Source organism: Paroedura picta, chromosome 5 (genome assembly GCF_049243985.1).
Source record: "Paroedura picta isolate Pp20150507F chromosome 5, Ppicta_v3.0, whole genome shotgun sequence".
Taxonomy (NCBI): domain Eukaryota; kingdom Metazoa; phylum Chordata; class Lepidosauria; order Squamata; family Gekkonidae; genus Paroedura; species Paroedura picta.
In genome coordinates this window covers 81,306,143-81,333,065 of record NC_135373.1, presented here as the reverse complement: position 1 = coordinate 81,333,065, position 26,923 = coordinate 81,306,143, and the positions used below count along the sequence as shown (strand labels likewise).

The 26,923-nt window shown below is 43.8% G+C and overlaps 2 protein-coding genes across 17 annotated transcripts in view; one reads left to right on the top strand and one right to left on the bottom strand.

Annotated features, from left to right (window-relative positions):
• GRIP1 (glutamate receptor interacting protein 1) overlaps window positions 1-2,190 on the top strand; it is a 380,704-nt gene extending 378,514 nt beyond the window's left edge. For all 16 annotated transcript variants that reach the window (XM_077338732.1, XM_077338736.1, XM_077338741.1 and 13 more), the window contains one exon: window positions 367-2,190. In XM_077338732.1, coding sequence (XP_077194847.1) covers window positions 367-603 — 237 coding nt within the window. In that variant the 3' untranslated portion in view covers window positions 604-2,190. The remainder of the gene's footprint in view (window positions 1-366) is intronic.
• Window positions 2,167-25,520, bottom strand: HELB (DNA helicase B). The gene is made up of 13 exons (XM_077338743.1): window positions 25,060-25,520; window positions 22,479-22,853; window positions 22,161-22,360; window positions 18,691-19,539; window positions 17,262-17,418; window positions 15,569-15,710; window positions 14,981-15,102; window positions 14,167-14,251; window positions 11,619-11,678; window positions 9,768-10,014; window positions 8,965-9,102; window positions 5,733-6,185; window positions 2,167-3,728 (listed from the first exon to the last, which is right to left on the bottom strand). The coding sequence occupies exons 1-13, from the start codon at window positions 25,400-25,402 to the stop codon at window positions 3,639-3,641; spliced, it is 3,261 nt and encodes a 1,086-aa protein (XP_077194858.1). The 5' UTR covers window positions 25,403-25,520; the 3' UTR covers window positions 2,167-3,638.
• Between the last annotated feature and the right edge of the window lie 1,403 nt (window positions 25,521-26,923).

Sequence of the window (26,923 nt, the reverse complement as noted above, 5' to 3'; positions counted from 1 at the left end):
GGCCTGATGCTGATTGGGGCCACAGAGTGGTGGGCTGAGGCACTCTTATTTCCCCTGCACCTTTTCAAGTGCCAAAAGAGCCATGTGGAGTGCAACTATTTTGACATTTGAAAAGGTGGAGCACCTCAGCCCACTGTGCTGTGGACCCAGCCAGGTCTTTGTGGTCTTTTAAAATTACCAAGAAGGCTCTGGTCCTGGTTGAGGTCCAGTGTGCTTCTTTGGAGCCAGGGATCACCAAGCCAGTTGGCGGTGGCAGAGCGTAGGGCTCTTAGTTGATCTTGCAGAAATAAAGGTAGCATTTCACTTCAGTTGAAATTTCTTTGGGTGTTTGTGGTTTGTCTAAACAATAAACTTTTTATCTTCTAGGTAAATCATGTTCGCACAAGAGACTTTGACTGCTGTCTAGTTGTGCCCCTCATAGCGGAGTCTGGTAATAAACTAGAACTCGTTATTAGCAGAAATCCTCTAGCCTCTCAAAAGATAAGTTCCGAGCAACAAACTTTCACCACTGGGGAATGGAATGATGCAACCAACGCCTTCCTTCAACAAAGCGGACACAGCACTGGTTCAGAGATGCCACGGGAACCTACAAACACTTTATAGCCAAAAACTGTATTAAATACAAGACATTTAAATGGTGCTATATCCCTATGAGATTTCTGCTACCGTGGAGACAAACTATTTAAGAAGCACAGGGGAGTCTGATTATTTCTCAAGACTCGTTATTTGCTACTTGCTTCCCAAGCAGAGTTTTGTTCTGTTCTTGTTTTTTATAATCACGAACAGTGCCATTCCAAATAGACCCTAAATTCAAGCAAAAATGAATGGCGAAAGTGGCTTTATTTTTTATCATGACAGGTTTAATTAAGAGATGGGGCTTCTCTCTCAATTCTGACTGATTAAAAAAACAACCACTTTTTAAACTCTAAGTCATAAACATGCAGATTGATTTTTCAGAATTTGTAACTGATTTGAAGAGCAGGTGATATAACTAAATGAAGGTACATTGAAACACTCCTGCTGCACCCAGATGACTCGTAATTGGCTATTGTAGCTGCTGCTTTGTAGCAAGTGAAGGTTCTGCTGTCTCTGCTGTAGAGGAAAAAGTGTGGAGACAAGAACTACAAAGTGGCTTTACAATTATTTTGAGCAAAGGGGCACAGCAAGAATCCGAAGGGTGGGGTGGGGTGGGGGGACGTGTAGTGCCCAGCTGTAGTAGGATTTTATTAGGAGTTATATTATTCCCTATGCAACACTGTACTGAACAGGATATGTCTTGCAGCCTGTAAGGATTTTTTGACTTTGGGGTGTTTGGAACTTCTGATGAACTACTGATTTTTTTTTGGGTGGGGGGGCACAGTAAAATGAATTTTAGTGATATTTAAAAAAGATAAGTTTATACAAATGAAAACATTCAAGGATTTTTTTTACTGTGAATTATGGTAGTAAAGGAATATTGATGCAAATCTTAATTTAGGACACATGCAAATTAAATGATATAGCTACACAGGATTTTTGTTTAATTAAAGTGAATGCATTGCTGTCTATTTAATCTTGATCTTGTTGACCCTTACCATTTTGGGCAGTTAATTTTTAAATTGTAAATACTTTTTTGCACTCTCTCTCTCTTACACACAGACACACACACTCCCAAATTCCACTCCTCCCTCCTCCTGTCAGAGCAATAAAATGCCCCAGTTGCTTTTTTGGCTCACCAGCAGCTGCTTTGATTTGTTTATTGTATTGTCAAGGTAATTAATGTTATTTGGTCACTGGAAAGACACTGGATTTGTCTGTTATTAGCATAGAGTCAACATATTTTAGCAATCCTTCCAACAACCACTTTATTCCATCTATTTGAATTGTTGATGTAGCCCTAATGCTATTTTCCTTAACCTGTTTCATAAGCAAGCTTACCTGTCCTATGCACACACCAGTGAAATGTTTTACTCATCTGTCAGCACTGCCAGAGAAAATTCATTCAAAATGAAACTGAAACCCAAATCATGAACCACTTAATATGTATTTTTATTTGTAACAAATGAGTATTAAAATGAAAGTATTTTTGTACAAATTTAATACTTTAATAGCATGATATTTATCGTCTATGTATGGTTTCTGGGAATTCAAACTGTTGAAGAATTTGTATGGAAAATGTAAAAAACCTCAAATAAACAATGATTTAAAGAGGTTGACATGCCATGTGTTGATTTTATGCCAGCTTCTCTTCAATTGATGAAAGATTCTACATTCTCAAAAAATGATTCAGCATTCTTCATAATTTACATTCTCCAGGTCTCACGTTTGAAGTGCAAATAGCTGAGAGTTAGAACTTTCCCATTTTAAGAGAGTTTTTATTTAAACCCTCATGGAGGAAGTGAACATGCCAACTCTCCTTCCCAGTGCTCTACCACATTGATTTAGGAAATCTGCTGATCAGAGGGAGGGAGAGGTTTCACAGCCTCTGCTGCAAATGACCAGGCAGTTGCCCAAATTCAGGAGGGAGAGCCAGTGTGCTTGCTCCTAATCTCCCTTCTCGAGCATTCAGTAAACATGTAGCGATGTCATCACTCAGATGTACAAGCTTATGTGTGAGGTTCATTTAAAATAATATCTTAGATGTTATATTCTAAACTTGTTCCCCAGACTATAGATTAAAATCTGCACAGAACAGCCAGATACAGATAGGGGATATGTATCCACGTATCAGATTTGCAGAAAAATCACAAAATATTTAAGAGGTACATGTGTTAAAATCTTCCCCAAATTGGATTAGCCTTGCAAGATCATGGGAAACATTCCAGGATTGCTTAGCAACCCTAATGGCTAGGCATGGAGAAAACCATAAAGCATAAATGAGGATGGGTGGGAAAAGGGAAAAAAGGGCCAATGGAGGCAGGTTTGAAACAAGTAGGCCAGACAAGATGTCCAATCCTCCATAGGTCTCTAAGGTCTCTGCTTTCCAGACTCAAAAAAACAAGACTATTTTTATGCCCTGATCCAAGAAGGGACAAGACTGACATAATTCAGGCTTCTGAGCGATTGAATCAGGAAAATACATGTCCAAATGGGTACAGTTCTTCTGATTTAAAATCGGCACCGCACATACCACATTTAAGCAGAAACCACGTGAAATGTAAATTTTCTTGCAGTGAAATCCTTTTCATCAACAATAGCGTGCTGCTTTAAGAGAAAGAGGTCCTCCAACAAAACCACAGAATACAAGATTCACTTGTCCCCTTTAGCATGTAAACTCTTACCAGACAGCTTCTGCTAACATCTTCAGAACACCAGCTGCAGAATTATCAGCAATAACATGTAATTACAAAATATAAGCCTTGTCTCAACAAAGATTTTTTTAAAATCCAACACCTGTTTTTTTCTAGTTTCACCTCTAGAGAGGCATATAACTTTAATATTTAATTTAATAAACATAATTTACTAAAATTTAAATTTAATATACTTTAGTATTTGGACTTTCAAAATGACTTTTTTTGAAGAAAAATAAAGCCTGTCCTTTTATATGACAAATTCATTTTTAAAATGCACTGCCCACACTCCCAGCTTTATACTTCTGTTCATACACACTCTTTGTAAAAGCAAATCAAAACAAAGCACCTAGCCAAATAGCAGATTTGTTACAATAGAAAAAGCTTTTTGGGAACAGGACCCTCTAGTGTCATGTTTTGAAGTCTGTTAATTCCAAGTGGGGAGTTGTCTTTCGTTGCCTGTGAAATAACCCAAAGAAGAAAAATGAGACTTAGACATAATGCTTGTTGAACTTTTTATCCGAAACATTTGAGAGCTATACCATAGGATTTTCTTGGCAAAACTTTTACAAGGTGGGTTGCCAGGTCTTTCCTTAAGCCTCCCCATTTACCTGGGCTTGGGACCAGCATGCTCAGGTACAAAGAAATACTACTGTGCTTGAAGCCTAATCTATTCGGCTCACTTACCATGTAACCCAACTTGTTGGAGAAAGCAATTATGCTAGGATTGGTTAGTGGAAAAAGGAAACCAGGCCGACAAAGAACACAATGGTCAGATCAAATTGGATGACACAGATGTGCCAGAACATGACACAGCTCAAAGAAGTGGTGCAAGATCAGAAATCCTGGCAGCAGTTGTGCTATGATTCTGTTAAGCTGGCACTGCGTGAAACATACAGACAAGTCGTGAGGGAACAATGGAAAATTGGGGGAGGGAACCCCTTTCCCTAACATTAAAATTGTTTTTATATGCCACTTTTCTTTACCAGAAGAGTCTCAAAGAGGCTTACAATCGCCTTTCCTCTCCCCACAACAGACAGCCTGTGAGTTAGTTGAGGCTGAGAGAGCCCTGATATTACTGCTCGGCCAGAACAGCTTTATGAGTGCTGTGTTGAGCTCAAGCTGGCTGTATGTGCGGGAACGGGGAATCAAACCCGGGTTAGAAGTTGGAGCTCCTAACCATTACACCGAGCTGGCTATAGAACTGTATCCCCATACTACAGTGCCCAGATCCTGAAGTCAACAGGATTAGGAAGCTATGATTCTGTTAAGCTGGCACTGCGTGAAACATACAGACAAGTCGTGAGGGAACAATGGAAAATTGGGGGAGGGAACCCCTTTCCCTAACATTAAAATTGTTTTTTTTTTAAATAGAAATTTGGGGGAAAAAACTCTTGGGAAATCTGAGGGAACATTGAAAGAGCTCCTGTGACACACGCACCACTTTTTGGATAAGTATAATGGAAGACAAGATTTTACTCAAACTATGTAGCAGGCAATTTATGTAAAAATCTACAAAGTAGCTACCGTATTTGCCGGCGTATAAGACGACCCCCCAATATTTCCACTCAAAATATAGAGTTTGTTACATTATATTACAGTACTATGGGCCACTATGGGCAGCTATGTCTATCCCAACTGAAGTGCACCCGGCGTATAGGACGACCCCCCCCCCCACTTGGAGGCATGTTTTTCAGGGGGGGAAAGTAGTCTTATACGCCAGCAAATACTGTAATTATAATCCTGATACATTCTACAAGACACTTGAGAATGCACTCAAGCTGAAAGGGCTATAAGGGGGAATAAAGTTTGGAGAATAAATCTTTTAACAGGGGGGGGGGCTCCAAGAGAGATACATTTGGACACATTTTATAAGTGTCTTCCTTTATATTTTTACTATCTTATAGTCCCCATTATCAGAATACAAGACTGTATGCTGAAGAAGACCCCCAAGAGGGGTTGGAACATGTTAGTTTTTTTCTGTATCAGGTCATTTATCTATATGTCAATACGCTCTGAATTGGTGCAATAGTGTGAGACTAATGTTGCTTTTAAAATTTTATATGTGCACATGAATTATAATAAATATATTAGTATCTTAACATTTAGCATATTCCTCTGCTGCTCAGCCTCTAAGGTTCCTAACATTATATAAAGTTTAACATACCCAAATAGGTATGTCACATCTTGTGATTTTAAGTGTTTCTACCCAAATAATACAATTTCTTTTATTTACTAAAGAATTTGTTTTCTGTGATAAACTTTTACTTTTTTCCCTGCCTCTCAGATGACAGATGTTAAAATGCATGTATTATGCACCAGCTGCAGCAATTTGAAACTCACTTCCAAGTACTGGTGTGTGCTTGCAATTTTTGATGTAGAGAAGAAAGATATTTATTTCAACAAGAGAAGAAATTGCATAAAGAAAATTTTATAACCATTGCTTCTAAAGAAACTCCTTACCAAAATTACTTTAGAGGGGCTTGAAGAGTCCTCTGGAAAGTTACTTTGCCTTTTAAGCCCATCTGGGGGACGTGACATTCCAATTTGCTCAACAGTTTTCTCTCTGTTGTCACCTTTCATTTCGTCAGAAACTGCAGCTGCCTGTAAGTTAATACAATGATTTCCGGCAGGAGGAGTAACATCATAAATCCCATCCTCTTTACTCTGCACATTCCTTTGAGAAGAAAACAGTTCCTCAAAAGAATAAGTTTTTCCCATAAATGCATCTTGCAAATGTTTTCGTAAATGAGTTTTTCTGCGGAACTCTCTGTTGGCTATGGCTTTTTGGAGCTTGACTTCTTCAGCAACAATATAGACCCGACTACGTCCTCTCGTGACAGCTGTGTACACATGCTGCCAGTTCTGGCGACCGGCATTTCCAACAACGTAGACAACAGTCTTCTCTTCAGAACCCTGAAAACAGTATTGCAAAAGAACTCTTGAATTAATCAGTTTCAATTCAGTTACCCTCCTTGCTTAACAATTTTATTAATTTATTTAAAACTTTTTACTGCTACTTTTCCTCCCAGTTTAGAGTCCCAAGACAGGAACAAGCAAGAGCTGCCACTGACTGGCCTTATAGGCTTTTAGTAACTTATTATAAAAGAAAATAAATCAGGTGGAAGGAAAAAGTTTGTATTTGCCCAACTAATTAATCAGGACTTTTAGAAAGAGGCCCCAGAGTGTTTTTGGTACGTCACAAGAAGAGGCCTTTATACTCTCTCATTTTGGCTTCTCCGCTATTCAGTGAACTTTCAATTTTTATTGTACCCTTCCTCCAAGAAGCCAGAGTGGCACACATGCTTCTGTCTCCACCATTTTGTCCTCACAAGAAGTCCGTGAAGTAGGTTAGACTGAGAGAGTACAGCTGGACCAAGGTCATGCAATGAGATTCATAGCTGAATGGGGATGTGAATGTGGGACTCTCATGTGAATGTGGGACAGCTGATGGACTCCCCCCTAGATACATTCGCCAGCTGTTTGGAAGCAGTAGCTGGATGGATCAGGGTTGCTTGAAACTCAACACTTCCAAGACGGAAGTCCTGTGGCTGGGTAGGAAGGGGTAAGATCAGGAAGCACACCTTCCCTGCCTGGATGGGGTGCAACTGTCATCTGTATCACAAGCCAGGAATTTGGGAGTGATTTTTGATGACTCCTTATCTATGGCACCCTACTTGTCCCCAGAACACCTGGCTACTGTGATCCATGCAACTATCACTTCCAGGCTGGATTTCTGTAACTCGCTCCATGCAGGCCTACCATTGTCCCTGACCCGGGAATTACAATTGGTACAAAATGCAGCGGCATGGGTCCTCATCTGGTCTTCCTGGAGGGCTACTTAAACAACTTCATTGGTTACCAAACTGCATCCGGATCAGGTTCAAGGTATTGGTTTTGACCTTTGAGCTTTACATGGCTTGGGCCCTACTTACCTTCAGGATTACCTACCTCCTTATGCCCCCTGCAGAGCCCTCTGCTCTGTGGGTATGAATCTGCTGAAGGTCCTGGGGCCATGGGAGGGGCCTTTTCGGTCCTGGCCAGGTTTCTGGTTGAGGCCAGGTGGAAGCCCTGGGGTATTCAATCTGGTCCTCCTCCCTCCCGGCTCCTACTGCAGTGCTAGAGTGTTTGGGGGGCCCATTTCCATCTCCCAGATTGATGTCCAGAATATGGGGAGTGATTTTTAAAGTTATTTAGTATACTGCTATTTTGTACTTGGATTTATACCTGATTAAATTGTTTTATTGCTTTACTAGGGGTAGTTTTAACTGATATTGCTTTTTCTGTTTTTGTGAACTGCAGCAAGCCAGTTTCTGGGAGTGGCAGTATAGAAATACAACGATAAATCCATAAATATCTTAATACAATAATACAAAAATATCCTAATACAATACACTACATGCCATCTGAGGGCAAAATCACTCCTCCCATAAAGACCCTTTCTAAATTTTCGAGACCCATTCCACAATGTTTGGCTACTTCGTAACTTCATGTTATGACTGAGTCAAAATTGGGCTTTACAGAAGGTACCTTTTTGGCCACTCACAGTAATCTAAGTCTAAAATAACAGTGTCTTTGCCTCACACAGGTTATGAAATTATTCCAGTACTAGATCTAAAGCCCATTTTATTTTTGAATAAAATGGGCGCTAGATGGGCGGGGGGCTCCCAAAGGCTTCTGCGTAGCTGCGGACGACGTGGTGCTGGTCAGCGAGGCTGGCCGCGGGGTCCGTGGGGCCGCAGAAGCCTTTTTCCTCCTCCCCCCTCTGGATTGTGGAAAGCTTCAGCGTCGGCGAGGCTGGATGAGGGGGAAGCGGCCTACCTGTCCTCGTCGGGGGTGGCTCTTCAGTGGCTGGCGAGGGCAGGAGTTTGCGGGCGCGTCGTGCTGCGGCGTCAGCAGGCCCATTGTGTTAGCAGCCATGTTGTGTGCTGCTGGGGACGTGTGCGCAGGGCGTTGGTGGCGGAGCCCGTGGGTGGCGGCCTGGTTTCTGTTGGCGGCCTCGTGGAGCGGCGGGCCTTGCCGCAGCGGCGGTGGCAAAACGGAGTGACCCAGGAGCTCGGGAGCTGCAGGCGGCGGTGATGGGCAGCCGGGGAAGCGGGCTGGATGCGGCGGCGATGGGGAGGCGGCCAGAGAGGCGGCCAAGCGGCAAGGCGGTGAGGGAAGTGGGGAGGTGGGAAGGTCACTGGCGGTGGCGGGCTGCAAGGGGCGTTTGCGGTGGGGGTGGGAAGGGTGGGGATGGGATGGGCAGCTCCGTGGGAGACGGCAGAGGTCGGGTCGGCATCGGTCGTGAAGGGCAGGCGGCGGCCGGAGGGGAAGCTGTTTCCCCTGAGGCCACGGCTGTTGGGCGAGCCTCCTCCCTGGCGGCCATCCGGCGAGGATGGCGGCTCGGGAAGACTAGACAGTTGGAGGCGTGGCATTCGGTAGACAGGCCAAGTGTCCAATAGGGAGGCGCCCTTCGCACGCCTCCCAATTGGACACTTGGCCCTGGAGTGCCACTCGGAGGAGCGAAGAGGCTCCTGATTCGCTCCTCTGAATTTTTATCCAGGACAGAGCCCATCCTAACTCCTCCCAACTTGCCCTTACTCAATTATTTAGTCCGCGGCGCCCCACGCCGCGGGACTGTTAAAGATATTATGTGACTGACAGCATTTTCTTTAGCTTGGTAGAGCTCCATTAAAACTACCACCTCTCTTACCTGAAATGTGTGAATAGTTCTGGTCCATGCGTGCTGTATATTACAGAATCTCCGGAGACCACGATAAAGTAGGGGGGGGTGTACGGATCCATCAATGCTTCTAATGGTCAGGAGACGACACTTGTTAACTTCTTTGTCCTACAAACACAATATAAAGATACATGGTTTTATAAGGTAATAATGATTACTCAGTAAATCAAATCGCCTTACCCTAGAGTTGCCTTTCATGATTCCAAAACAGATGCTGAAGAAAAATTATTCTTTTAAAACTATCAACTGAAGCAGCAGGAACATCTAGCCGGATGTTTTAACCACATGGGCTAGAGTGCTAGCAGCATCTGCAAAATATTTCTTTTTCATCATGGTACTTTGCTTTCTGCTGACCATCTGGAGAACAGCAATTCATCCTCTGCACCTGACTCCTAGAATTTAACAGATAAAACAGGGCAACCAGCAAACCAATACTACTGAAAGAAGTTCAAGAACAGCAGACATTTTTGAGGAGTAAAAAGAAAAAAATACAGAATATTTCCTCACAATTGGCTGGATCTTGAACAAATCCACATGCCCTGATCCCCGTAGAGGCAGTCCTCCAGCTCTCCTTTCATGCTGCTCCTAGTCCCTCCCCCCAAACCCTCCATGGCAGTACTTCACAGAGTAACTACTTGAGCAGCAGGGAGCAGAAAATCTAACTCAATCAGATCTTTTTTGGCTCTAAGAAAGAAAGTAATTGCCTCTTTGTACATGACAAAGCATTTTCATGTTTCCAGGAAGATTCTGAAAATCAGTTACAAAGCACATGCCTCCTCAATGAAGAATACGTCTCCATTGCACAATCGTGTCCAATCAGTATCTTCATTTTCCTGGGAAGGTGGATTCCGACCAGAGAGGCAATCTTCTCTTTTAAAGCACTTATCACAAACACATGGACCAGTATCTTTATTATTCTTTGTGCAAGTCTTATTAGTTGGAATAAGATCTCTTAGGTATACATTCCTTGTGGAACAAATTTTATCACCACACTGAAATTGTAGCTGTTTTCTATGGTCTCTGAATGAAAAAAAGAAGCACATTGAAAATTCATTTAAAGCATTCATAAGTGCACAAAGAAACCCCGAAAACAGCTATGTACTGTTCCTTTACTAAAGGACATCAGTGAAAAAATATCCAGTGTTCTCAAAAGATATTGGGGGGGGTCTGTAATACATTCAATATCATCACATCAGCAGGACCATAGCATCAAAGAATGTACCACTAAAGTCTCCTAGAATGCTCATCAGAAATATCATGAAACACCCCAATAAAACTCTTATATCTTCAATATAAAAAAAAATCATTTGGAAGTACTGCTCCAGAACTGAATCTCAATTAAAAACAGCAAAACACAAAGCCATGTTGAACCCAATTATTTCAGGGCAAACAGTTGAAAATTCCTGGATTCAAACTCTTAAAATATTCTGTTTATTAAGATCCAGTGTGATTTCCCCCCCCTCTGCCATCTGAAGGTGTATGGTTTTAGGGATTGGGGGTTTTATGGGGGTTTTATGTAATCCGCCTTGAGTTCCACCAAGGAGGAAGGTGAACTATAAATGTAATTAATAAAATTAATAAAAATCCCCACAGAGCCATAAAACTCACTGTGTGATTTCTGATAATTCGGCTCTTTCAGTTTAACCTACCTCACAGGATTGTAGGAAGGATAAAAATGCCAGTGGAAGAACTACATACGCCAAGAGGAGACTCGAGAAATGACAGGCTACGAGCCCATGATTGGTTACAGCTAGAACCACAATTAAGGCCTCTTCAGACTTGCTGTAGAGCAGTGGTTCTCAACCGCTCTGACGCTGTGACCCCAACTGCAGCAGGGGCAGGGTCGGCAGCATTGGTGCGCACACGCACGTGGGCAGCGTACGCATGAGGGCAGCATCCACGTGTGTGTGCGTTCATGCAGGTGCACAGGCACACAACAGTTGGGGCAGCGTGGAGGTGGTCATTGCAATGGCTTTGCTGCTGCCACTGACGATCTGACAAAAATACAGAACCTGCACCAGACAGACTGAATAGCAGTCCATGCCCAATCTTAGCACTTTACCATTAACAGAAGGAACAGAAAAATTCTGGAAGGTGAGGGAGAAGTATCCTTTTTACCATTTCTACTCTGAAACCTCTCCACCCACATCATCCCAAATCTTACTCAGGAGTGTGATCACACATTAATTACCTAATTTGTGTTTATCAGTGAGGGCCCAGAGCAAAAGAAGGACTCTTGAGAGATGATTGTTAATTGTAAATAGGAATCTCAATTATCTATGAAGATTAAATTTAAAATACTTCCCTTTACTTAATGTAGAACCCTTCCTTGTGTTAAACTGGCTCGCAACACAAATAGTGAAACCAAGTCTGAATCCAGTGGCACCTTTTAGACCAGTTAAGTGTAATTCTGGGTATTTGTTTCTGTGCGCATGCATGCTTCTTCAGATACAATATCTACTGAAGTGTGCATCCACACAAAAGCTCATCTCCTGAATAAAATTTTGTCGGTCTTAAGGGTGCCACTGGATTCAAACTTTGATCTGGTGCTTCAGACCAACACGGCTACCCACTTGAATCTAACACATAGAGTGGTAAAACATAACGTTTGAACAAATCCATACCGCATGGAGTGATGTGAGTAGTGCAGACAACAGAGTTCATTGATGATCTCACAATCTTTCCTAAGACATGCGGGGAAAAAACACCGTCTTCAGTTTAATTATGAACACACACACATACACACACATCCATTGTTTCAGAATAACAGTTTTTGTTAGATTCATTTTTAATCTGCCTCTCAAAAGAAACAAACAAAAAACTTGCTCTCTATTTAAATACATTATTTCTCAGGTAATGACTGGGGAAGGCACTGGCAAACCACCCTGTATTGAGTCTGCCATGAAAACGCTAGAGCAGTGGTCTGCAACCTTTTACAGGCTGCGGACCAGCGGCAGCAGGGAGGGTGATTGCCTGGCCGGCGGCATGCCGCGCATGCACGCATGCGCGGCCCTGCTTCCCTCTCCCCCCCTCCCACAGTAAGAAGCTTGCTGGGCCGCAAGCTTGCGGCCTGGGAAGTTTCTTACTGCAGGGGGGGGCGGGGAGAGGGAGCCGCGGGCTGGTGCCGGGCCACAGCCCGGTGGTTGGGGACCACCGCACTAGAGGGCGTCACCCCAAGGGTCAGACATGACTCGGTGCCTGCACAGGGGATACCTTTATCTTTACCTTTATTTCTCAGGCATTTGTTCTAATGGAAAAGAGTTTTCACAATAAAATGTTGCCACTGAGGAAACTAAGATCATACCACACAGCACCCCAAGGGAAGTCCTCAGAAGTTGAGAAATTTAGTATACATCCTTACATTCCTTTCTTATACCATCAACTGCTCATTACTACTAGGACCATGAGATATACTCCAGTATTTTTGTTCTGCAGCTTCCTACTCTAAGAAAGGAATAGCTGCTTAAGCCAACAATGCACATCTAGAAACATTATTACAGAAGGAAACATTTATGACTTTAGGCATAAATCCAAAATGAGAGCAGGAGAAGCTTATGAGCCACACTCATATTTGTTATATGCTTAGGAAATTGCCCAGCATCATCACAGGAGACCAGGTGAGTGCCCATGGAGAGGGCCTGTAATTGCCAGGGTTCTGTGTCCATCCTGCTCCTCCCCCATGTAGCTGTGATTCCCACTCTTAGACAAAGAGGACAGGTTTTGATTGACTTCTAGAATTTTTTCCTTAAATGCAGTGCTTTATTTTTTCATGTTGGAAAAATGGGTCTACTCAGGAACTGTCCACAACTTGTTTAATTTATCCCACAGAATACAATGGGAAACATTACAAACTAATTCAGCCACTATCTGCAGGGCCCCAGCCATTCCCCACCCTGTTCCATCTCTTGGTCAAACTAAAGTATAATACACACTTAGGAACTGGCTGATCTGTGAATAAGATAACTTATTTTTCTGCTGCCAATTGCATATTGGAAAAGGAGATGCATAATTACATAGCAACAGCACGATCTTCTGTGATATTCTGTTCTTTGTACTGAAAAGCCATCTAGAAAGAAACAGGCAGATGTGCTATTCATCACTCTTCTGGTTTTGCTGATGGTGCTACCATGAAGGGCTAATAGATACATTGCAGTCCCTCTGTTAAGGATTTGGGTTGCATGGCTGACATACTTTTTGCTAGTCTTTTCTCTCTTATGTGAAAATTCCCTTTCTTACTCCATCATTACCTTTAATTGGTGATAGTCATTACAAGAGGAGCCTTGCAAAGACTTCTGGTAGGAACTCATCCCCCCCACACACATACAGCCACTTCCTCTTTCGCTTCCTTGAAAGCCCCACAACCTCTCCCTTTTTCCTTCCCATCTACCAGCAAACCTATCTTTGTTTGTTTCCAGTCTTCAGCTTTGCCTCCTTCCCATCCACAGCCGCCTCTGCCTCGGAAAAAAATATAGTTCAGTTGCCCTATGGGGAACCTTCAAGGACTGGAGGGCATTTCACTTTCTTGTGTATCCTCTTTACCACACTATTTTCTCTTACCTTCCACCTGACAACTAGTGTTGCCAGCTCTGGGTTGGAAAATTCCTAGAGATTTGGGTGGGGAGACCATAGAAGGGTATAATGTCTCGGAGTGTACTTTCCAAAGCTGTTGTTTTCTCCAGGGGAACTGATCTCTGTAGTTTGAAGATCAGTTGTAACTCCAGAACATCATGTCCCACCTGAAGATTGGCAACTCTATTGACAATCCACTTATCCTAACCTTTACATGCTTCTTTTTCTCCTTCTACTCACCAAGCAATTTAAGAGAGATATTCCACTGTCTACATCAGCCTTTCTCAACTTTTTTACTGTTGAGAAACCCCTGAAACATTCTTCAAGCTTTGAGAAACCCCAGAAGTGGCACAATCGTGCAGAATACAGTTGGAAAGTATAGCTGTGTACATGCCCTCCCCTTCCCCGCTCCAGGCCCATCATTGGCCATTTTGGGATGGGAGGGTGGGTTGACATGACCATATATGGTCTTATCATGATAAATGGTTAAGAAATGTAAAAAATATATTTAAAATTATTTAATTCCCACCCATTTAGGAAACCCTTCCAGGGCTGTCAAGAAACCCTGGTTGAGAAAACCTGGTCTACGTATACAATTATTACCTTCTAAAAGAAATGAACTGTGACTGTTCAGCTTTTTCAAGTCCTGGTCCTCCATTAAGCAAAGACTTTATAGCAGGTGTTATGTCTGATTACAAACACAAATACAAATCATAACATCAAAATAATAACAACAACAACAATAATATAAAAAGAAATTTTGCCATGATCAATTCAGCTGCTCGCAACAATGCATGGTCAACTCTAAGAGGTACGATTAACAAGTTTTTATGAATCTCTTACAAAATAGCTTTAGAGCTGGGGCAAAGATTTAAGAAACATTGAACCATGAGGAAACACAATAAATTGTCAATATATTTTGCAAGGAAAGTAGATAAACTGCATCAATCATATGACATCCAAACGTTATTAGAATAACTACACTTCCAGCACTCAAGTTGACCTCCAAAAACTCGCCAGTCATTTGTTAATGAACTCCTGGGAGCAGGCAGAAGTTGAGTAACAGTCCGCTGACGTATCACCAGCTAATTTCTATGTGACCACCACTGGCCTGCTCGAACTCTTATAGAACGACTGGACTGGGGATCACTTAACACAGGTTACTTATGCATTAACTTATGCATTAACGATCAAGTTACATTCTGGTCTTTTGTCAATTTAACAAACATGAGGGTCCTAATGGAAAAATCCATAATGCAAACCATACACAGTGTTCAAGCCATTCTACTCCCATACTATGTAGAATTTAATCAACATCAACTAGGTGTATGTTAACCACCCTGAGCCTCAGGGGAGGGTGTTATATAAATAAAAATTTTACTATTTAACACTAGTCTCATTAATGCCAAACACTTACCATTTTCAGAAGACAGGACAACAAGAATAAATTTCTTCTCTGGACTTGGCATTGGCCAGGTCTTACTCTGGTCAGAACTTCTGAGCACTGCATCAAATTTTGGGTACATCCGCTGAGAGATTCTGGATCCAACGGGAGGGGGGAAGTTGAATGATAACAATGCTACAGCTGCCCAGGCAGAATTTCTGTCAACCGGGTGCATTATTCAATGTTTCACCCAATGTGCCATAATTTCATTTTGCACATCAGAATACATTCAGAGGACACTGTAGTAACAGACTGATGTTAACAGTTAGGTGACTGAACTGTTACTTTTGAATGTGGGGCTAGAATGTAAATATTTTTTTTAACTTTTGTCAAAATGTTTGGCCGAGATGTTATGCTTTTACATATGCACACATGCACTTTTGGAGAGAAAAAAATGCTGCTTGCCAATACCAATGACAGCATGAAGCCAACAGTTTTGAGCAATCACAGGCATCCTAGAATTAAAAATCCAAAGAAATGACCATAATGCAACAGGGAACATGTATCTTGTATGCTGGAGCAAGTTCTGGTTAACAAGCATATTTTTAAAAAATATCCTACCTTGTTGAATTATCCACAATTAACTGCGACTCGGCCCTGTGATTGGTTTTCAGTTCTACTGACCAGCCTCTTGACTTTAGGCTCTCAAACACGTCGCACAGCATGGTACCAGGCTCAATACTGGGTAACTGTCTAATATCACCTAAATAAAGTGCAAAGTTATTATTATTATACTCTCAATAATAATGCCGAACCATTATTGTAAAGTGCATTTCAGTCCCATTATTGTAAAGTGCATTAGGCTCTCTCAGAGCCTCTAAATATGACTTCAATTTTATTTTTTTCTTAGAAAGAAAGCAAACTAATAGCAGGAATACCAAATAACGTACAATACATGCTTTATTGTCTGGCACTCAGTTATCCAGAATGGTCCATTAACCACCACTGCCTAGAGGACAATTTCAGCCACTTTACTCCTGTATCTCGGATGCTTTCACATCTCTCCAGCTGGCCAGTTTAATGTCTCCAGCTGTTGCTGGGCTTTTCACAGCCAGCTGACACTATCCTCAGATGTGTCCTTTCCCTCAGCTGGCACTAGAAGCCAGCTCTGCTGGGCAGCTTGTCTGCCTGCTGCATAAGACCACTATGACTCAGGGGGAAGGTCCCCAGGAAAGGTGCTGACTGGCACAGAGACTGTTTCCACAGCACTCCAAATGGGATGGGATATGGTTGCTGCAGCTTCCTTTGAAAGAGGCTGGGGCAGAGCAATAAGCTGGAGAATTCAGCCCATTTGATCTTCCAGCAACACTCACTTCCATGAATGCCAGAAAACAAAACTTTTTACTGTGCTATACAGTACGAAATCAAATGTGTGAACATCAGACTGTGCCCTACCAATCCTGCTCTGCTTCTTTGTGTGGGACTTCAGAGTCGAACAGGGTACTGCAACCTTGACTCAAAGAAATTTGTGGAAGTATCCTTCAGGAATCAAAGTAAATATAATCTAAGAATGAAGTTCTTATGATTTTCCTAAAAATAATATTACTAACAAAGGACATTCCTTAAAAATTAAAAATATACATTCAGAGAAGATTCCACAAGTAAGATTTCTGGGACTGTGAGCAAGAGTAAAGTAAAGGTAAAGATATCCCCTGTGCAAGCACCGGGTCATGTCTGACCCTTGGGGTGACGCCCTCCAGCGTTTTCATGGCAGACTCAATACGGGGTGGTTTGCCAGTGCCTTCCCCAGTCATTACCGTTTACCCCCCAGCAAGCTGGGTACTCATTTTACCGACCTCGGAAGGATGGAAGGCTGAGTCAACCTTGAGCCAGCTGCTGGGATCGAACTCCCAGCCTCATGGCCAGAGCTTCAGACTGCATTTCTGCTGCCTTACTACTCTGCACCACAAGAGGCTCTGAGCAAGAGTAAAAGCCACTAAACCTAATCTCTTTGAAACAGGCATGTGCTCGACGAGGTTGGGTCTTATCAGAACCAAATGAAGATCCATGCATAATTAAGAGCTCATATCTTCCACAAAAATTAATGAGTCAGTGTTATGTCTGAATACAGGTTTGTTAAGATTAAATTATTTCTCAAGTGTTGGACAGCAACAGGAATTTTATGTAATCTCTTTCCATAAATCTCAATAAAAGTATCAGAAATTAAGAAGGACCTCTTAAACATGTAATGAACTATAAAATATTATTCTCATTTCAAATTTGTCTTAATTTTTAAACAAGATTTTACACTTACCAAGAATAATGAGCTTTGAAAGTTGAGCACTCTGGAATAAGAGTTTTAAAACCCTGCTGAGAACGGTTACAGACACGAGGCTCCCTTCATCCACAACCAATACTTTGACTTTAGAAAACTTCCACTGCTTAGACCCAGAGTAATAGCTGTAGACAATCTGATAACACATCATTTAAATCGTGCATTAGGTACTACTGGGGTGGGTAAAAGGACAGCAGCCCTAAGCAAGGGCTCTCCACCCACCTTCCCCCAGCCCATAAGGAAGGGAGGAAAAACCTGCCTGTCCAGCCCCAAGCAGGATGTGCCTGGCCAAGCTGGGTGGGTGCATCCCATACCTTGCCATGGCACAGCTTGACAGGCATGAGGTTGGGCAAGCATGGCCCCTGCCGCAGCAAGCCTCCTTTCCCCTGCATCTAGCTTGTGCCTGCCCCTTCTTGGGCTGGATGGCAGCTCCAGATTGGATCTGGCTCTGCAGGGGGTGATCCCCCCAAGCCTCTTCCCTGAACGGCCAATCTGTCTCAGAGCACAGTCAGATTTCCTTTTTTAGGACTACCGAAATTTGTTGCGAAGTCCTGCACTGCCAATGCTTCTAGGATGGTATGCTCAGTATCACAGCCACTTTCCCACCAGTTTGTTGTGCAAGCAAGTAAGCAAAGTTCTAGAAAGGCTTGCAAACTAGCATCTTAATAAAACTGTCCAAATAATTTGGCATAATGAAAGTTAAAAACAGGAAAAGAACAGCACGTTCCAACTGCATTAATAACAAAATTTAATAACTGCTGACGGTGTGTAATCTTATCACAAGAGGTTACAGGTTGTGCACCAAGAGAAATGTCTGGGCCCAGGATCCAGAGATACAAACTTCCAGATTCTGAAGGATTAAGGGCATCTAGCCACAAAAATATAGAAGAAAATACCCTTTAAGTATGAAAAAAATTCCCAGACCTGTTCCACATATTTCTGGTAAGGCCTCGGAAGAGGAGCGTGTCTCATGGCTGAAGTGCCACTCGGTGGTTGTCCCGCCCCTGAGTACCTCCTCCTGCAACCGGCTTGCCTGTCTATCCAGCAGCCAGCCAATCGCCTTCCCTCCCCCATCCCTGACCACCCTCTCCTCCTTCCACTTCCCTTCGAGGCTGCAGATCCCTGCTGCATGAGAGCTGCCCCTGCCAGTGAGTTCCCTGCCCCAGGGCCTCCAGCCTGCAACCTTTCCAGGTCCTGGGGAGAGGGAGAGGCCATCCACAGAGATCTTCCACCCCACCCCACCCAATCTAGCGCCCCTTGTATTCCTGAATGCAATGGGCTTGGCCTCTAGTTTTCTTTATATTATGTGAAATATTCTGAAGTACCAATTTTGCATGACATGTCTGGAAAAGTTAAGTTACACAACAACCCCACCAGATTACTGGAAAGCTCTAAAACTATTTCATACCTGATGCAGAGTATAAGCAGGAAGATCTGTTTTCTTACTCAACAAACTTGCGGCCCTCCCTGTAGGTGCAGTAAACAAGACTTCTAGTGATGCAGTTTTCTCTGAATGTATGTTGTCATGAGAAGACAGCCTAGAAGTTCCCCATTCTTCTGATGTGTCCAGGTCTGCTTCAAAATCTTTACAGGCTCTTCTAACTTCTTCAACCTCCATCCGGTTTAGATAGCTAAAAAGGTAACTAACCACTGTTGTTTTCCCACAGCCTCCCTTGCCACTGATGACTGTCACTGGATTGGAACAGATCAATTCCATTGCATTCTCCTGATCTGGATCCACTTCTGCTTTACGTGTATCTTTATTGGTGGCTTCTTCCATATTTTCTTGCATATCTGAATTACTGTTAGGATCTTCCTCATCATTTAATTTATTCTCAACAACTGGGCCTTTTGAATCTATATAATGTGCACCACTATTAAGTACTTTTCTCACATCAACATGGAACTGCCATGGCATTTTCTTTGTGAGCTTATATATAATCCACGCAATGTCTTTTTCAGCTTTATACAGCTTGTGAAGGAACACTAGTTTTCTCTCAATAACCACTATCTTCTCATCTTTCATAAACTTAAGTGACTGCCAAACATGTTCAATGGACATTTTAGGGACCATATTCATCAGCAAATCCAGTTCTTCATATGTGTGTCCCATCTCTCGACACCTCTTCTGGAGCTTTGCATATATTATTAAAGCATTCTTTTGTAAATCAGGAATCTTTTCAAGAAGTTGTGGGAATTCACAGAAAGCTTTCCAAGAAGTTTCTCCTATGTAACTCTGCAGATCTCTGTATATTATCTTTTAGACAAAGCAAAACTGTTAGATTTAAAATTCTCAAGGGTGCTGGCATAAGTTAAAAATAGAAAATAAGTATCCTTAAATCAGTTGTCATGCACTAGTTGCAATCAAAGTAATCAATTTCAAAAGCCCATTCAGCCAATCTGCTTGACAAGATACTAAATCTGCCAACTCCAGGTTGGGAATTCCTGAAGATTAACAGCCTATGGTTTGGGGATGGGCTGAACTTCATCATCAGAAGGGTATAATGCCTTAGAGCAGTGGTCCCCAACCTTTTTATCACCAGGGACCAGTCAACGCTTGACAAATTTACTGAGGCCCTGGGGGGGGGGCTAGTCTTTTGCCAAGGGACGTCGCCGCCGCCTGAGCCCCTGCTCCACTTGCTTTCCTGCCGGCGCCCCTGACTTCCTGCCACCCACTGGGGGCGCTGCCAGCAGCAGCTGCTCAGTGGCACGCTGAAGGGGAGCCCCAGCCATGGCAGCCACTGGAGAGCACCAAAGGCGAGCCGGCGGCAGAGTGGCAGGGTAGCCCCCGAGGCAGAAGCTGGGATGAGGAGGAGCCGCGGCCCGGTACCAACTGATCCGCGGCCTGGTACTGGTCCCCGGACCGGGGGTTGGGGACCACTGCCTTAGAGTCCACACTTCAAATCAGTGGTTAACTCTAGGAAACTGATCTTTATACACTGGAGATCTGTTGTAATTTCAAACCTCAAGGCTGGAGGCTGGCAATTTTCCCAAACAGTTTTTTTTCTTTATGAATTTTTTAATAGGAATTCAAATTCAGTTGTTTATAAATACTAACCTATATAATGTTGTGATGCATTGGATCCTGTAAGGCGGGTGTCATCAACCTCCAGTCGGCGGCCCGGTGCCAGGCCGCAAAGGACACGGTATCGGGCTGTCGGCAGCCGCACCTGCCTCCCCCCCCCAGCGAGAAGGAAGGGAAGAGGCAGGCGCGGCTGCCAGCACACCGGCGACGCAAACGCCTGGTGGCGAAAGCGCGCGTATGCGTTTGCATGCAGTTGCCGCGCTTATGCGCAGCACCCGGGCCGTCGGTTCTCCCCTCACCCCTGGAGGCGGTCCCTGACCTCAGAAAAGTTGGGGACCGCTGCTGTAAGGGAAGATTTCTGGAAGGGAAGATCAGACTAAAGGTTCTGGTAAATACCTTCAAGGCCATATACAGTCAGGGCCCAGTTTATCTGAGGGACCACCTCCCTGCCTATGCCCCTCAAAGAGCTCTATGCTCTGCCCCACCAACCAGCTAATGGTCCCTGGCCCTAAAGAATCCTGTGTGGCCTCGATCAGGGCCAGAGCATTCTCTGTCCTGGCTCCCACCTGGTGGAATGAGCTCCCGGAGGAGATCAGGGCCCTGACGAAGCTAAAACAGTTCTGCAGGGCCTGAAAAAGGGAGCTCTTCTGCCAGGCATTTGGTTGAGACCAGGCATAACCAACAACATCTGAAGGGCCCCTGCTCCCCTCCCTCCCAGGACTCCACCAGAGCACTCTGGACCTGTTTGCACTGTTGCATTGCTTACATTGTTTATATTGTTACCACTATCAATTATTAGTATTATTGTTATGGTTATTCATATGTTATGGATTGTTTCATGTATTGTTCATACATCCCATGTAAACCGCTCTGAGCCTCCGGGGAGGGCAGTATATAAATATAATAAATAAATACATGTCTCACTAACTTGTTTGAGTTAGGTGACCCAATAGATGTTGTTTACCTAAACTTCCAGAAAGCTTTTGATAAAGTTCCTCATCAAAGTCACCTAAGTAAACTCGGTAGCCATAAAACAATGAATTAAAAACTGGTTAATTAACTGGAAACAGAGAGTTGGGCAGATTTCACCTTGGAAACTGATAAGCATGGGTTATCACAAGGCTCAATACTAGGTCCGGTGATTTTTAACCTGCTCATTAATGATTTGGAGTTGGGAATGAATTTGCGAATGACACGAAATTGTGAAGTGCTCCAAAGGGATCTGTCAAAGCTGGGCGAGTGGGTGTCAACATGGCATATAATTTGCTTTTCTACATGCATTATGGAATTTGTTAACAAAGTCATGTCATCAGAGATATCAGAGTAATAAATTCTCAGAAGTTCAATATCTATACAACTTTCTTGGAGTTACAGATTGTTAAAGTTTTAAATTTTATTAGTGTACTAGCAAGAAAATCCTTTGCAACCAGGAAAGCAATGGGTGCTAGAACTCAGGGGACATCGGAAGACGCAGATCTCCCTCTCTCTCTCTCTCTCGCAGCAGGAGCCATAGGAGATAATAAGGGCTCCTTCCTAGAAGCAAGGATCATTTGGAGTTTGTCTCTGTCTGTCTCTCTCCCTCGCAGCAGGAGCCATAGCAGGGGTCGTTTGCAGTTGGCAGGGCTCTCTGTGTCTCTGTGTGTCTCGCGTCTGAGAGCAAAGTGGTTAGCGTCCAGGGAAGGAGGGTGGGAGATGGAGAGGGAGGGCCAATCAGGGTGCGGCCAGCTTTGCTGGCCGCACCCTGATTGGCCCTATTCCATCTCAGACAGCCAGGACACTCTCCACCCCCAGGGCTGTTTCACAAATATTAAGAGGAACAATGGATAAGGATATACCAATAAATATTTTCTTACTGTGCTGAATCCAAGTTTCCATGGTTCTTCTGTTAAGATCATATTTAGTTTTGTTAGTTTATCATGTTTGCATCCATTGCCACTGATTTCATTCCAGTCCAACCACCCAATGCAGCTGGATATACTATATGGCAGAAGTGTTGGCAAGAATTCCAAGATAGCAGGGAAAACCAAGGCTACCAAAACAGCTTTTCCTGTAGCTGTACAGCCAACAAGAAAGGAAAAGGCCTTTGTCAATTCAAATCCAATTGCAATACAAGTAAAATTGAGCCACTATCATAATAAACAAACCACACATAAAATATTTATACTACTCACGTGATTTCTCAATGTAATGAAAAATGTCGAAGTCTCTGGTATTTCCAGGGTCTGTTTTCCCTTGAAGTTTCGACACTTTAAACTGGTGTAATTTTTCTTCAAGATGTTCAAAGTTTAGGTGGAAAGTTTTTGGAAGCGAATTTAAAAATGCTGATTTAAATTGTTCTGGAACCTTACATGCCGTAAAAAAGAGTGAAATAATTGCTTTCCCGTTTTCTCCTGGGTAGGTCCATAGAAAGTAAGATGGGCACCCTTGTGCATAGCACTTTGATCCAGCCTGCTTTACTTTAACATGCACTTCCCACCACGGGCCATTAAATGGAAACCGTCCAACCACCTGGTATTCCTTTCCGGATTTTACGTCTTTTATTATAACTGAAAAGGGAAAAGGTGTCAGTATAATATTAAAATATTCTGATTTAAGTTCTGGTTATTCATTCCCACCTCAAACAGCAACTTGTCAATTAAGTAAACACCAAGTTCTCTAAGGGAGATGCCATTTCCTCAGTGTTCTGTATATAGTCACTGCATACAGGGGTGGCCAAATTGTGGCTCTCCAGATGTCCATGGACTATAATTCCCATGAACCCATGCTAGGCACTCATGGGAACTGTAGTCCATGGGTATCTGGAGAACCACACTTTGGCCTCTCCTGCAATGCAATAATTTGTCTACAAAGTGATCTATAACTTTCAGAAATTTGTAAAGAATTATGATGTCCAATATAAAAAATATTAAGAGTGCATGAGCAAGGGAGCTTTCAGTCATTCACCATCACAGACCAATTCCAAATTTGTTTCTTTAGAAGTACATCCTACTGAATTCAGTAACTGTGTTTTCGTTAAGTGCTGTGAAGTTGCTTCAGAAACAATGAATCAATGCCCTTCAAAACACCCTGCCATGCAAGAGAAGCCATGTTACTCTGTGAGACCAAACAAGGTTGCCAACCTCCTGGTGGGGTCTGGTCCTGCTACTATAACTGATCAAGACTACAGAGATCAGAGGGATGATTATTTATTTTATTTATTCCGCTTACATACTGCCCCTCACTTGATGCCTATCCTGCCAGACGTCCCTAATCCTGCCCTCTCCAGACTCCAAAATCTTCAGGGTTTCCCAACATGATACGATACGATAACATTTATTGTATATAGCCAAAGGCCATTACAAAGCACAATTAAGACAATATGGTACAAATACGAATACAACAATATTTCTCAAATATTGCATACATAAAATTGTAAACATGGACTACTGAGTTACAATAAGAGGGTTAAAATGGTGTATCAAGTGGAGGCTCCTGTAAAAATGCTTTGGCTCGGATCTTCCTGGTGGCCAGAGCAAAAAGTGCCACCCTATATGAGATATAGGGGTCGACATCTGATAACAGATAGGTGACTTTGCTAAAATCAGAAATAGGGTGTGAGTTTGGTAATAGGGTTCGGAGTACAGGGGACAAGCCAAAACATAGTGGGGCAGGTCCTTCACAGATAGATTTCCACATATAAACAGGCATTGGGCTGTGGATATCCGGAGATATCGCCCAGAGAGCATGGCTGATGGCATCGTTTCAAACCGCCAAGATGTTAGGGCCATTCTAAGATCTTTACTAAATATGATGCGCTAGAGTGGTCTTTTTTAATTGTTTCATACCATGGGGCTGATTGTGATAGCAGAATTAAAGAGTGATCAATCAGTGAGTCAGCTTTGAGCACCCAATCACATACATCAGAAATATTGGCTGATGTATGCAGTAAGTCATCTGGTATGGTATAATGTGAAAGAATGGAGTTAAAAAAATCAGACCGAGTCCCGTCTTTGCTCAATAGGAGCTTAAAACTTTGATGGCTTAAAGAATCTAATTTTGTTGTGACATCTTTCTTCCAAGATTTCAGAATAGGTAAGTAGGCATGGGCTTTGAGTGAGGGAAAACCAAGCTCTGCCCTCATCAGGACTGCAAGAGACCCTTTTGGATGGGTTTCCCAACAGAGAGCAGAACCCCAATCGTGACTCCTGTGGTAACCAGCAGTTATTTTCGCAATCTTGTGCACATCTGAGCTCCACAGAAAATTGCCCTTGTCCTGCCCTTTCCTAGACTTTTTACCTTATTGAGGTTGTTTCTCCTGTGTAAAACCTGCCAGTGTGGATTCTGCAAGATTATATACTACAACAGATCCATCAGTCTTTAGGGTCTGCGCTGTTTTTGTAAGTTTAATGGATTTTTGGAGCTTTACGCTAGTGACTTTTAGGAGGCGCTTTCCTTCATGACTTCTGATGTTTTCTAGGCCTCCAGCTAGTTACTAATGAAAACCATGCTGGGAACCCGGCCCAAAGTCACCGCAGACCCCGAAGAATCTGCCTCGGTGAGCCTGCTGGGGCTCGCAGGGCAGCTGTGGCTTTGGGTCTCCCGCCTCCCAAGCAAGCACCCAGCGGAGAGGAAGCGCCGGGTACCCGGAAGAAATTCCCGCAGCGTTCAAGGGACTTGCACTCGGACAGGACTTGACGCGCCAGACCGGGGCAAGCGGCGCACGCCAGCCATCGGAGGGGCGGCGAGGGGGGAAAGGGGCGTGCAGCTCCTGACCTGTCCGGCGCGAGGGCTGGAAGAAGGAAAGCTGGCTCGAGTCTTCGGGGAGCTCAACCAGCTCGTCGCCGTCGCCGTCCTCCTCCTCCTCTTCCTCCTCGCCTTCCTCCTCCTTCCCAGGGGCTGTTTTGTCCGGCAGCATGAAGCCCCGGAGTTCGAAGGACCTTCCTTTCCCGCCCCGGCCGCTCGCCTGCGCCATTCCCGCCCGCTGCCCACGACCCCAGGGCCGGCCTGAGTGTGGCGCCGAAGGCCCTCCCACCGCACCACTCCGGCTCCGGCTCCAGGCGCGCCCTGACGCCTGTGGGAGGGAACCACGGCAACCGCTGCTAGCCGGATAACCCATTGCGGAGGGAGGAGAGGTTCAGGCGGGTAGCCTGAAGCACTGGCACAGATGTTGAGTCCAGCGGCACCTACACGACCAGCCAAGTTTCATTCAGGGCTGGATGAAGTGCCCAGGCACACGAAAGCCCTGTAGCCAGAATTAAACTGCGTTGGTCTTAAAGGTGACACTGGACTCGACTGCGGAGGAAGAGGCGTGCTTGGTTGCTGCAGGGAAGAGAAAACGAGACGACACTTCATTCCAGCAGAAGAAGTTTTTATGGACTAGAACTCACTTGACAACAGCATCGAAGGGACCCTCCCTCCTTACTAAACATTTGATACAAAGCTATGGGGAGGGGATTCATACCTCTGAACGAATTAAGTCCCTGGTGAAGAAGTGACCCACAAGAAGTCTACAAAAATTGTCCGAGGATATCTGTTTCTTACTGTCGTTGAAGCAGTAAATGTTTATTTGTGATGATATTAACATTTGTGTGTATATGATAGACATAATTTTAAAAGTCCAGTTTTGCAATAGAAATCATGTTGATGGTTAGAGGCAGTATCCTTATTTTTAAACGAGTGTAGCTACTAGAAAATAATCCAGTTGAATTAAAAGGGATTTACAGTTAAGTAAACATGCTTGCAATCAGATTGTTAAAATGGGGAAAGTAAAAGAGTGACGTGAATCTTCATAGATCTAGTTTTTTTAAACAGACCACAACAGTGTCAAGCGTTGCCCATATGTCGTGTCTCTACTGGGTAGTTGGGAGGAAGCTTCTGGTTGGTATTGCTCCGCTGGCCTCAGCCAAGGGCTTGGTGGAAGAGCTCCATTTTGCGGGCTCTATGGAACTTTTTCCTTCCTGCAGGGCCCTTATCTCTTCTGGGAGTTCATGCCACCAAGTGGGGGCCAGGACAGAGAAGGCCCTGGTTCTGGTTTTTGGCATTTGATGAGTGTAGAGCTCTTTGGGAGTTCATGCCACCAAGTGGGGGCCAGGACAGAGAAGGCCCTGGTTCTGTTTTTTGGCATTTGATGAGTGTAGAGCTCTTTGGGGGGAGTAAGCAGAGAGGCAATCCCCCCCCCCAAGTATGCAGAGCAGAGACCATGTATGGCCTTGAAGGTGATTACCAAAACCTTAAGCCTGATCCAGAACTCAAACAGGGCAGCTGTTTGCACGTAGGCTGGATGTGGGCCCTCTAGTCTAGGGTGTTCCTGTGAGAACTCTGGCTGCTGCATTTGTGCTAGCTGAATTTTCTGGAGCAGGCATAAGAGTAGGCCAGAGTACAGTGAGTTGCAGAAATCTATTCTAGAGGGGGCCACTGCATGGACTACTGTGGCTAGGTGTTCTGGGGCCAGGTAGGGCGCAAGTAGCTTAGCTTCTCACAGGTAGAAGAACACCAGGCTTGCTACTCTTGTGACTGGTTCCTCCATAGAGAGAGAGATGTCAAAGGTCATGCCCAGGTTCCTGGCTGAGTGTGCTACTGATAGCTGCACGCCATCCAGAAAGGGCAATCATGTTTCCTACTGAACCATAGGACCTTC

What these genes read in the sequence shown, in the direction of transcription:
- HELB (XM_077338743.1), bottom strand. Translation starts at nt 25,402, where the DNA reads ATGGGTTATCCGGCTAGCAGCGGTTGCCGTGGTTCCCTCCCACAGGCG. An exon ending in CAGTTCATTTCTTTTAGAAG is followed by an intron (nt 11,679 to 14,166) that starts GTAATAATTGTA and finishes CGCATGTCTTAG; the next exon opens with GAAAGATTGTGAGATCATCA. An exon ending in TACTCACATCACTCCATGCG is followed by an intron (nt 10,015 to 11,618) that starts GTATGGATTTGT and finishes TTTTTCATTCAG; the next exon opens with AGACCATAGAAAACAGCTAC.